This window comes from Perca fluviatilis, chromosome 3 (genome assembly GCF_010015445.1).
Source record: "Perca fluviatilis chromosome 3, GENO_Pfluv_1.0, whole genome shotgun sequence".
Classification (NCBI taxonomy): Eukaryota; Metazoa; Chordata; class Actinopteri; order Perciformes; family Percidae; genus Perca; species Perca fluviatilis.
The window spans coordinates 23915579-23928450 of record NC_053114.1 but is presented as its reverse complement, the minus strand read 5'-3'; the positions used below and the strand labels follow the sequence as shown (position 1 = coordinate 23928450).

The window sequence follows — 12872 nt, the reverse complement described above, 5'->3', positions numbered from 1 at the left end:
TAAAAGAACAGTTTCTGGGGAATACGGAAAACTTGTGTGTGTGTGTGTGTGTGTGTGTGTGTGTGTGTGTGTGTGTGTGTGTGTGTGTGTGTGTGTGTGTGTGTGTGTGTGTGTGTGTCCCTCTGTTTGAGGAGTGGGCAGATTTCAATCTTCCAGCTTGACTTAGTGTGTTTCTCTTGGGTTCAGTAAAGCATAAAGGATTTTGGGAGTTGTGACACCCCCAACTGAACCTGTCACTGCTTCAGGAGGATTGATGTGACAATTTCTCACACACACACATTGCAGTCAGACGCAAGAAATTAGCTAACTGTGTTAACTGTTAGCACACGCCGTCTTACAGGTCAGAGGCACAAATACATACACACACACACACACACACACACACACACACACACACACACACACACACACACACACACGCGCGCATTTGTGCACACACAAATATCCGTGCAACATGGGGACTGGACTGAAAATCAAAACCAAGCCTCATTGTGTCTGTCGGTCTTTTGTTCTTGTCAGTGGTGTTGCTCCTCTGTGTGACCGTGTGGACGCGGTCTGCGTGATTAATTCTCCGCTCGGTCAGCTGGCCAGCAGTGATACTGAAACCAAACAAAAACACACACAAAGCTCAGCAGCGTGCATGCTCTCATGATCTGTTTCAGGATGTGCAGACGTGTGCAGGTTGGGCTCGCACATCGCATCACTGCAAAACAGAGTACACCATTCAACCCTGTTGTGTTCTTCACGAGCAAACATTGACGAAGGGGTACATGTTCCAAGCATGTTTTTTTTTTTCAATTAAGAGTTAATTATAGTAAACACTTTGTTTTCAAGGCATTTTAGTCACAAATGCTTGTAGCTGAAGCATGTATAGACTTGGAAAAAGGGAGTCTAGAGCAGATTGAGTGAGCACTTGTGTGTGCGTGTGTGTGTGTGTGTGTGTGTGTATTCCTTCTTGTGATATGAAAGCTGATGAATATTTTCCTCCTGTTTTCTCTGAGGGGTTGTGTGATTGACTGAACCCAGAAGTTATTTCATTTGCCTGCCACCAAACTGCACTAGCGGGCCTGTTCGTTACTGTGTAGCCTCTCTGTCCCTCAACAAGATAAGGGGATATTTCCCGGCCCAAGATTGCTTGCTATGTTCTGTGCTATCACTGAATACAATGACCATCACCACATTCAATGAATATTATTAGCATTTTTCTCAGGATTCTGTATATGTGGAAGACAGCTTTGTGGGAGTAGAAGTACATGCTGTTTTGGTTGTGGCCTGATATCTGAGCTGCCTCTTGGAGAATTAGCGTTGATACTGCGGTGGATTGTCCAGTCTGTAAATGTAATTATGAGGCTAAACGGCCATTATTGCCAGTTAACCATTAACGATGAAGTCACTGGACTCGGCAGTTTCAAGCCGCTGCCGTTGTTCTGGTTTGAAAGGACCTGCCAAAGGTGAAGAGAGTGAAATAACTTCTGTTGATTAAAAGTTGAGAATTAGAGGCCCGAGGAGGGAGCTGTTTCTGGAGAAGGGTCAATAAGAAACAGAAATGTGAAAGACCTCTTACTGAGGGATCAGGTGGACCATTGTGTAAGCCAGGCAGCAATTCTCTCCTTCATCTTTCTAGACTTTGAGTGACAATTCAGGAGGAATTGTCACAGACCAGTATGGCTTAGTGTTGTTCTCTGTTTGCTAGGGCTGGGTGGTATATCGATTTTATAACGATATGGGATTAGACAAAACCGTTCATTTGATGTTTCATTACATAACCAATTTCTTCCGTAAAGCCGTGGGGCCTGTGTTTGCATCTCACACTCTCCACGCAACTTCGCCCCCACTCACACACTCTCCTGCAACATGGAGGGGAGACACAGCACCACATTTGCCTACAGTTTTAAATATTATATGTAGGGTTGGGTATCGTTTGGTTTTTTTTCGATTCCGGTGCTAAATCGATACGGTGCCGGTGTCTAAACGGTGCCTGAACCGGTACTTTTCAATAAAGTAAAAAAAAAAAGAAGAAGAAAAAAAATAAGGGTAGTAAACAACAGTCAGTGACTTGTTTATTGCTAAGGCCATGGTCAAAATTAACGATTTAATAATAATGTAATAACTATAACAATAACTTATTTCACCAGTATATTGCTGTTATGGAAAAGGGTATTTTACAATTACTGTGAATGCACCACGAGGCTACCTGTTTTAAGTGAATGCACCGTCTTTGTTGTTTAATTCCGACAATGGCAGCTGCAAGTGAACGCACAGTCTGGGTTGTTTAATTCCGACGACGGCAGCTACAAGTGAAAGCACCGTGTGTGTTGTTTAATTCCGACCATATAAACATACTGTATATCTATGAATTCCGACAACGGCAGTTGCTGCGCTGCTTTGCAGACTGTTACATCCCGCTGTTGAAGTCCTCCACAGTGAAATACAGTCACACTTTACACTGTTTAACGTTAGCTGTCAGCATTTTACCGGTGTTTAATCCAGCTGCTAGCTAAAGGTAGGCTAACGTTACATGCTGTCAGGTGTAGTGTAAAGTCAAGCACCGAAATGAGGCACCGAAACTTTCGTTCTTATTCGGTCTCGTTACTACAGTTTACGTCGGCACCGGTTCCCTATTGGCACCGAGTTTCGGTACCCAACCCTAATTATATGCCAACTGTATATTTTGTTAAGCAGGACAGGAAAACCTGTAATTGCACCACTGTTTCTGCTGGGAAAGCTCTGTTGTGGTGGCCGCAACGGCGAAAAACAGTAGCTAACTTTAACTTCAGTTCTATGAGTAAGAGCGAGACGGCACCTCAACGCTGGATAGATATAATAATAATAATAATAATAATAATAATAATATCTATCTATAATAATAGATGTGAGCCATGACCAGATTATTATAGTTCATCAATGCATTCTCATGAATGGGTTGGTATGATATGGTATGAAAATGTATGCACACCAATTTGTATGATATCTTAGAAATTAGGCGACCGCCGGCTGGTCACGTGATGCCGGCTTCAGAGTTCTGTGAGCTTGGCGCGTATTAGCGGCAGTTGGTAGTTAAGTTGAGCAGACAATAGGTTAGTGGTGGCCAGCTACAGAGCACCATATCTGCACCATATCGGTCTTATCAGTGACTGTTGCTAGTTGGGTTTAGCAGACAAAGGGCCCTATTTTAACGATCTGAAACGCAAGTATCAAACGTGAAACGCAGCTTTGTGGGTGGATCTCGGCCGTTGTGTGGTTTGGGCGTAACATGCAATAAACCATCATCAAACCGTCATCTCACATTCCCTTTAAGAGCAGGCGTATTGTTCCATGGGGGATTGCTATTATAACGGCGGATTTGCCTGGCGCACGCCAGCGGGAGCTGTCCGAGATGTGGCAAAGTAATAAATGTCCGTCTTGGCTGGGTGGCGAAGTTGCTGTGGCCTCTCGGGCGCATCTCCTCAAGTCTGGAGAGGATTGCTGCAGCCATGGAGCGTGGGCCTCCAAACGCACCACCTGCTCCTGTTGTGCCCCTTCCTCCTCCCCCCTCTCCATCTCCGTCCACCCGCTCCACCAGGAGCACATCGAGTGTCCAATCCCGCCGTAGTTCAACATCACGTCTCCTTGAGTCCTCTAATATTTCCTCATTTATGTCATCAACACATCCATGATTCATGGAAATGTTGTGTAAAACACAACAAGCCACAAAGAATGCTGCGACTTTTTGAGGACTGTATTGTAAAGTGCCTCCTGATCGATCCAAACACCTAAAGCGCATTTTCATTATTTTTCTTTTTCACGCTACATTATGGCCAAGCATGCGCCCCTAAAATAGCATCTGAATAACGCGCTACTGACTTTAGACTAGCGCCACTGACTTTAGACCAGGTTTTTCCTGGTCTGTAGCGGAATTGTTTTCTGAAACTGCAAAATAGAACCATGGAACTTTTGCGCCTGAACACGCCTCCCCTTTTCGCTGAACCGCCCCCAGGAGCGCAAATACATTCCCTAATTTACCGACGTGCGTCTGTGGAGGGAAAAGTCTGCTGTGCGTCAGGTGCAAAATAGGAATGATACATGTGTCGGTGTACAAAGGCAATTGCGCGGAGTGCAACATAGGGCCCAAAAGGTTACTGGGAGCCGGTTACTGGGCACGGCAAGGTATCCTTTCAGGGACCATGGCAGTTGAGTTTAGCTGACAAAAACTGAGCGTCATGCAGTGACAACCGCTAGTTTAGGCACCAAAACAACTAGTTAAGTTTAGGAAAAGGATAGTGGTTTGCATTAAAAACACTCCCCGGGAATGAACACGCGTTATATATATATATATATATATATATATATATATATATATATATATATATATATATATAATATATATATGACAGACATTTTCACGAGACGTATGTAACACTGACGACTTGCCGATGTGCATTCAACCCACGCTGGACTCGTTCATATCTGCAGTGTAGTTCAAACTTCACTGATAAACCAAAGAATCGGTTTCATGATCAAATAAAGTTTTGTATCGTACACTTAAGCATTCTCAGAGAAGGCCTTTTTGATTTAATATAGGCTGTTTATTTTAGATACACTTTTCACTTACATGTGTTGCAGCAGTACAGTATATTTTCAAACAGGGAAGGAAACATTTTATGTTGATTGTTTTTCTTTTGGGGACATAATTTGAAGTTGGAAAAAAGGTAATAAATTGCAATATATCGCAGAATATCGCAATATGTTTAAAATCGCAACAATATCGTATTGTGACACATCGTGATAATATTGTATCATGGGATCTCTGGTTGTTCCCACCCCCTCACTGTTTAGTCACAAATTACTTTTAGATGGTAGAATAAGTATACAAACAAGATTAATATATTCATTTATTAAAACTTGGATCATAACTTAATTTATGATGATTATTTAAGAACCACTGAGAGTTTTATAGAAAGTACTTTTTTGCATTTCATAATCTCGCTTCTCATTTCCTGAGATTTATGTGCTCTTTACTGTTTTTGTCAGGTCCACACAAAAAATGACTAATCCCCTTTCAAACAAAAATAAATAGCCATCTTTTTTTGTCCTGCATGCTTTTACTCCATATTGTATCAGCAGACAGAACAAACAACCATAGTTTTTAATTAGCAGCATCTCCATAATCTTTATTATCTCCCTCCTTTTTTTATTTGGCTATTAGATTAATTCCCATGTATTTTGTTGTCTGGTTGTGGGAGGATTTCTCATTAAATCCAAGAAAAAAAAGAAAAAAGTGTTTTTCCTGCTGCTAGCATGGGTGCAGTGGTGGCAGTCCAGACAATAAATGGGTGATGTCAAGGCAGCCTTTTCTGTTTTTCCCAAGTTCATAATTTTACATTTATCTGTCTCGCTCTCTCTTACATTCCCTCTCATCAGTAACCAAACCCAGTTGACAGCTTCAATTAAACCCTGTGAAATTGCCCCAGTATTGGTCTCCCTCTGGGGCCATTTAGCTGTGTTTAGCTCTCTGCAGGCTGGGCTTGTTGCCAGGCAAACTTTAGAGAGTGTTTCATGTTCCTCCTTTTAAATGTAGGCCAACCTAGCCCCCATGTGCCACCTGGCCACCCTCAGAGTCCACAAGCTGAAGTAAGTTCACACTGTAAGTTAACCTAAGTGATTTGGTTGCATTTAGTGGTCACATTCAACAAGTTTTAAAAAGGCAAAGTGTTCACAATTCTCCTGCTGAGCTAAATATTATTAGAATTACTTTCTTTATTTAGCTGACAAATTTGATGACTTTGTTGACTGAAAGGCCTACTGTACTTGGCAACACCCACCAGCCAAATGCTGGTAAAATATGCAATTGGCTGGTAGATTTGCTTCACTCACCAGCCAAAAAAACAATGAAAATGTATTGAGTGGCTGGTAAAATTTGAACATTCACTAGCCATTGGACTGGTGGACGAAAAAGTTAATTTTGACGTGGCGTTTTACTTGCTCCGGGCCATCGGTCAACCCTTATTATTGAACCCTGTCAGAAGGCTCTTATTCCTCCTCTGGGTACCATAAATGTCTGTAAAAGGCAACGGTTGTGAAGATATTTCAGTCTGAACCAAAAATAAACCTCAACAAATCAAAAGAAACAATTGGGGTATACATTTCTTTCTTTATTATTTTTTTTATCCAGATTTGATACTGCCTCTTTGTTTGCAGTTTGCTAATCAATTTCCTCTTTTTCTGGGGAAGGTCTCCTTTAGTCGTGTCTTGGCTACTATTTTACACCACTGTGAAACTGTGTGGAGGCTTGTTGCATGTGTTCCTGAAGCTAAATGATGCTGGGCCACACAAAAGGAACAATCCATCTGGTGTATTCATTCTGCCTTCATTTGTTGTCAGGGCAAATTTACTTAACACAGCTGACACCAAGAGTGTTGGTAAACTACGGTATGTCCTATGTTACAAAACCTGCAAAAAAAAGAAGAAAAAAAAGAAGAGGCCATATTAGTTTGAATGTTTGTTCTTGTTCTGTAAAAGGGGTTATGTGATTGGCTGAGACAGTCCTCTAAGAGACTGTGCTAGAAAACAAAGAGTTTCCATGGTAACAGTCAAGGGTGAAGGAGGAGGGTGTGTCTGTGGTGTTGTTCTTGAAGTGGCGAGATGGACATTGGCTGGCAGAATGGCGGGGGAGCGAGCGATGCTTTCTGTGGTCCCATGCCATTCCTGCTGCTCACCAAGTCTCTGCTTTGCTTCTCTTTCCGTCTCCCGCTTCGCTCTCTTGTTGTCGTCCTGAAGCGAGTGGGAGGCTGTAAGGAGAACAAACACTGAATCTCAATGAGACAGCTGAGAGGAAACTAATTTTCTCGCCCCGTCTCGCTCTGATAGTGTCTTATTCTTTATTTACAAGCATCACAACTCTGCATGGTCGGGTTATTACACGATTTATCAACATATGTTTAACGATGTGGAAGTGCTGTAAGGGTAGTTTAAAGTTATACAGTTAAATGTTTATAAGATCATGTGATCAGAGCTGACCCTAATAAAGATGATGGATGGCAGCTTCATGAAGGGCAGCAGAGATTATTTTATGGATCAATACATTTTAAGTTTAAAGTATCTCAGAAATTCAGATTTCTCCCAATAATGCATGAATTAACTATTTTGGTCTGTCTGTCAAAACTTAAGGCAGCTGGTCTTTGGAAAGAGAATATCAAGATGGTACATTAGGAAGTGGGTATATTGCAGTTATGCTGCCACTAGTATAAGAGAAGGTAGGAGGGCTGCAGTGTAGGGTTGCAGCTATCGTTTTTTAACTGATTATTTCATTGATTAATCGGATAACAAATACTTTTGCTTTACAGTAAACCGCAATAGCAAATACAAAAGAGGTTTCCTTTTTTTTTAAAAACAACCTTTTTTATTGCCTCAATTGCATACAATAACAGGGCTAGATGCTAATATTTTTAAGCACGGGCCGCATGGGCCACCAAGCCCCTTATTCTGTGGGCAAAAGTACATTTTTGGTGGCACAAATGTATATCTTTTTCGCCCCCTTCACCTTCATGCCTCTACCTCTACCAGTTAGATTTCGTTTTAGCTTGTTTGTAAAACATCGCTACGTTGCCAAATTAATTTTCTTGTTTCTGATATGAAGACGAGATGTGTGTGTGACTCGAACATCTCACATTAACCAACAATACGTACAGCGAAAAACCGTGCAAAACATTTCAGACCGTCCTGCCAACCTGTATACATTTTAACATCAATGTACGCTGTAACGATTTTTCACTCTAAAGTCGCTGAAAGCTGCTGCTGTTTCAATCCTGTCGGCTATCGGCAGCGGGCGGGGCTGCTGCTCAGTTCCCCCCACGACGGGCACACGCACAAACACACACGGTGGATGCAGGAAAAACCGGAGATGAGACGACACTATGACCTAAATTGAGGACAGCTATGCTCGTTATTGTAATAAGTACTTTATAGAACTGTATGAATGTGAGTCCCAGCCCAGGTTAGGAAATGAACTAACAATGTAAAGATCAACAAGCCACTGACCTATGTCAAAACAGGTCAAAACAGCTGCAAGATACAATATACTAGCTACTGCAGTTAGCTATGTAGACTAACTCCTCATTTCCACCAGATGCGTAACGGCTGCGGACCGGCTCCGCTGCGTGTCTGCTCCGTGCTCCGCCGTCCGTCAATACCCACCAGGTCCGGATTTGTTGCGGCACGGCTGCGGTCATGACTGACAGCTGTAGTCACGAGGACGCAAATTCACGTAGAATAGAACCACAAAACCACCATCCAGAGGAGTAGAGGGGAAACAACTCTGTGCTGTGTTTTCAAGGTGTAGTGCAGGGAAATATGATCCGCCATGAGCACAGTGTATTTTATTTTGAAAATTAACCGGATATTTATTTTGTTTCTGTGCTCGACTTCCTGTCCTGCACTATCTGCTGTGAGCTGAATTGCTGCGGAGCTCTCCGGTGTCCGGCAAAAATAGAAGCTCTGCGTATCTGCTCCGGAGGGCTGCGGACCACCGGAGCTGGGACGCAGCAGTCTGTGGTGAAAAGTGTAGACTGAGTCAACTTTTTGACAAACTCAACCCGTCGTCACGTATCATGTAACCGACGATTAGACTTAGTCAGTTTTGAAGCGGTGAGAGAGGAAAACAAGAAAAACTTCACTGCCTCTTTAACTGCCACAAGACAGTTTTCTTCTTTCTCTCTTTTTCTGTGAAATAAAGCGGAGTACGGTTGGGATTGTCGAAATCTATAAATGATCTGACAGAAAACCGTAATTGGGAGATATAAAGTCTATACTTGTGCTACATTTGAGGGTTGAAGAACAACACAGGACGTCACAGAAATGGGACATAAGTGACACTTCCACACCGCTGCATCACCCTGCGGAAAATCACCGGATCAACTTTTGGCTGTGTGAACGTAGCCTTACGGTCTAATTCACTGGTGTGAACAGAGGTCATAGTTACAATACATTAGTATTCCTGATGCCTTCACTCTGGCTGAACCATCTGCTGCTTTCGGACTGCTTCTATCACTCTGTCCTCTCCTCAGCCCTTCTTTCTTATATATATATATATATATACATACATACATACATACATACATACATACACATACACACACACACACGTTAAAGACGTGTCTGCCAAACAAGGGTCTTAGGGTAATTTAAGCTTTTTCTAACTGTAGATGAAGTGTTTTTGTGGCAGACATAAATAGGTCTGTCTATGGAGACCCTGGCCCTTTACCAGCTGTCCAGCTGCAGCTCAAAACGTCTCCCTGCATAAATTAGGCAGAAGGCAGAGAAACAACCTGTCCAGGAGAGACCAACTGGGATACACAGTCTTTTAAACTCCCATGGGCAATTTAGAGATCTTGTAGGAGGAAGCCAGCACAATATACGAACATATCCTCTTCACAAAGGGCTTATTTTTTTTATGCATTAGTTGTGGAAGAAAAGGCATCCTGGTGGCCTGGGGCTTAAGATGCTGACCATGTTATAGCAGTGTATTTAGTTTGAGTTTGACTGAGGTTTTGCCAACTCTTAAAAACTGTATTTAAAAAAATAAATAAAAAATAAAAAAGATTCATATAAAATAGATAATTCATTCTAAATCTGTCCTAAGAGCCCCTGTGTGTCTTGTGATACAAATGCATGCAACTTCAATAAACAGTCAAATCTAAATTCAATAAACAGTTAAATACCTATTACATTTCAGAAAAAGGGATTTGGGGTAAAGCCACCTGGCTAGGGACTTAGAGGATTTTTCTAAAATTCACAGCAGTTGTCGTGGCACTCTGGAACAATATAAAGAACAACCGTTGCAACAACACTGCACCAAAAAACGAAGACTTGTAAACAAAGGCCAACAAAGAGGAGGTCAAAGGGTATCTGTCCCCAGGGGATGCAGTTACCCATAGTTACCAATCCTTACCCTCAGCTCTGGGGAATAGAACGAGGCGGGGCTGGGTCTCTACAGGAGGATGCTGGGATATAATGTGGAGGAAGGAGGGCCGTGTCAGGGAGGTGCATGCTGTGTAGCAGCTGGTGGGGGAAGGGTGACGCAAAGAGAGATGGGAGGGAGGAAAGGGCCGTTGTTAGAACAGATCCCAGGACTATTGTATCCCAGCTCAGGACCTCAGGTAAGAGATACAGTCATTGCACAGTTTTCTAGATGTTAACAAGCTGAGGTCATTTTTAATTCATTAAGTGAAAACCTTTTTAGGTGCTTAGGTGTTTTAAATGATAAACAAAATAGCGTTTTTAGCTATATGTTACTATATTTGATCAGTTGTACCGAACACGTGTGTCCATTTGTCTGTGTGTGCATTTACAAATACTGGGTGATCAGTAACCTCCATGGAAGTGCTTGTATTTTGTGCTTTGTGTGCACATGTAATCTTTGTCCTCTGACTTGGCTACCTGTGGAGTGTGTGTGTGTGTGTGTGTGTGTGTGTGTGTGTGTGTGTGTGTGTGTGTGTGTGTGTGTGTGTGTGTGTGTTAGAGGGGATGTGTTTGTGTGTAGCGCTAATTAACCAGTGTAATCTCTGGTGATGGAGAATGTAATTATGGTGAAGGAAAAATGGGGGGGTGGAAACAGCAACAACACCCCTCTTGAGGGCAGTTGTTCATGGCAACTGGATGGCACAACAGCGTGGGGATGGCTACAAAATGGATGACAAGACACAGTGGGTGTGCTTGACAGAAATAAAAAATACTCTGAACTTGTTTAGTTGGTTGTTCAAATACAGTGCAAGTAACATTAACGGTTATTGCTGTCATCCAGGAATCTGTCGGGGGGTGTTGATGCTGGCTTGAATGTTTGTGTTTCTTTTTTATGTCTAATAGAATTCATTCATGAATTATAGGATACTCTTTATCTTGTTTAGGTACTTTTATTTAATTTTTTTTAATAATTTTTGTATTGGGGGAAAGTAGGTCTAATACTTTATATCTACCTGTTCACGTTGCAGTTCCACAGCCTGCTGTTGGTTGATCTGAATGTTGCTTGAATAACTTCTTATTTATCTAACTGGATTACGTGGCTGTTAAAAGACTGGCCATAATTTATTTGATGTTTGATTGTACAATTATGCCTTTGTTTCCATGAGTTTCATCACAGCAATCGGACCACACTGACGCCAGTAGAGGTTCAGCTTCATGATGTTTTGTTACAGGTTTTTACATGAGAAAAAGGAGTTTGTTTTTTTTTTGGTCTTGTGCAAGCTAGCAGGCTACTTTCTCACCACAGAAGACCCATTTCACGGACTTCTTATCTGCACTACTTAACCAGGTCTAGTGTAGGATGAGACTATTTGTCTCCTAGGTTGACCATTCTCAGCCAAAAAGCTACCGAAGTATCAATCTTCAGTCAGTTATGATTGACATCAAGCCCAGTGGTATCAGGGCACATGTGCAGCCCCTTTTGTGGGGATGACCTTGATGTAACTATTGATTCTTCCTCTGGAAGTGTCCCATATGGTTTATGTGAAGGCAGTGTGCTTAGAGCGGCTCTGGTCTTTGTGTCTATTGTTCTAAAAGCTGAGCCTGAGTCATATATTGAGCCTACTGTTGTTATTTTTTAAGCTAAAGTTGTGCTAAATAAGCAAAAAAATCGTTCCTTTTGAATGTGGATAAAGTAAACCAGAGACTAAATGTGCTTGATTACAGGAATATATTAGTTTTTCAGTCAGGCACTGAAAATATGTTACAGCTGTATGCAAAGTGCAGAAAAAGATAAATGGAGGACTATGTTGTGTGTTTGATATAGGGAATACATTGTGAGCAGATTTGCTGTTTAGGTGTGAGGTTGAATCAATTTTCTTGTTCTGCTAAAGCACACAAAAACACAGTTGTACTTGTCTTGAAAGCTCCACAGCTTACCGGCTTTAGCCTTGAGCATTTTCTTATTCATTTCTATTGTAGTATGTCCCTCTCTTGTGTATGCACTTGCGTGGGTATTTGCAGTTTTATTGAAGTTTCTCTCACACTGTGCCCTGCCCTCACACTGTGCCTCTGTTTCTTTATTTGTCTCGTAGGATCGAACCAATAACAATGCATGGCCTGTAAGCAGCCAGTCATGGCTCATAGGAAGAGGCCGGGGACCAGCGGAGGAAGCAGTATGGCTGCTCCAGGCCCCGCCTCCGGCCCCACCCCTCATCCTGCAGAGTCATGTAATCTGAAAGCCCTCCTCACTCGGCAACGCCCAGTCCGCTACCCCAAAGAGTCACAGGATCCGAAACCCCTCCCCCGTTCCTGTAAGGCACAATACTCTTCTCCCAAGTCTCAAGATGTGAGTTGCAACCATCCAGAAGTGGATGTAGATGCAGAGGTTGAAGTGAAGCGGTACAGCAACCCAGCAGATGCAGAACTGGAGGAGCAGCGTCCAGCAACACCATCCACACCAGAACACGAACGTAACCATGACCAAGGTCCTCATGACCGGGCAGACTTCCACGCTGGAGCTGACAGCCTGGATGACGACTCCAGCTCTGACTACATTAACAACACCTCAGATGAAGAGGAAGACTATGATGATGGTGAGTACAATGTTAATCATGTGGATAATTAATATTTGATCATTATCACCCCTCCAGTATCGCTTCTTCCATTATTGATTCTGAACTTTCTATTCATTTCGGTTTGATAAAATGTTATGGGGGACATAAAGTAGGGCTGGGCATCGTTCAAAATCTTTCGATCCGGTGACAATTTCGATACCTCAGTTTCGATGTTGTTTCCTTAACGATACTTATTTCGATACCATACGTTTTAAAATCCATTTCAACATCAACAAAAATCCATTAAACACAAAACTTTTATTTTCCACCTTTAGTTGTGAATCAAAACAGTTATCAAAATAAAAAAAAATTCTGGTAGCA

General features: G+C 42.2%; 1 protein-coding gene across 3 annotated transcripts in view; it reads left to right on the top strand.

Annotated features, from left to right (window-relative positions):
- Positions 1-12872, top strand: part of apba2b (amyloid beta (A4) precursor protein-binding, family A, member 2b) — an 87641-nt gene that overhangs the window by 31155 nt on the left and 43614 nt on the right. For all 3 annotated transcript variants that reach the window (XM_039794764.1, XM_039794765.1, XM_039794766.1), the window contains exon 3: positions 12030-12530. In XM_039794764.1, the coding sequence (XP_039650698.1) occupies positions 12050-12530 (481 nt within the window). In that variant the 5' untranslated portion in view covers positions 12030-12049. The remainder of the gene's footprint in view (positions 1-12029; positions 12531-12872) is intronic.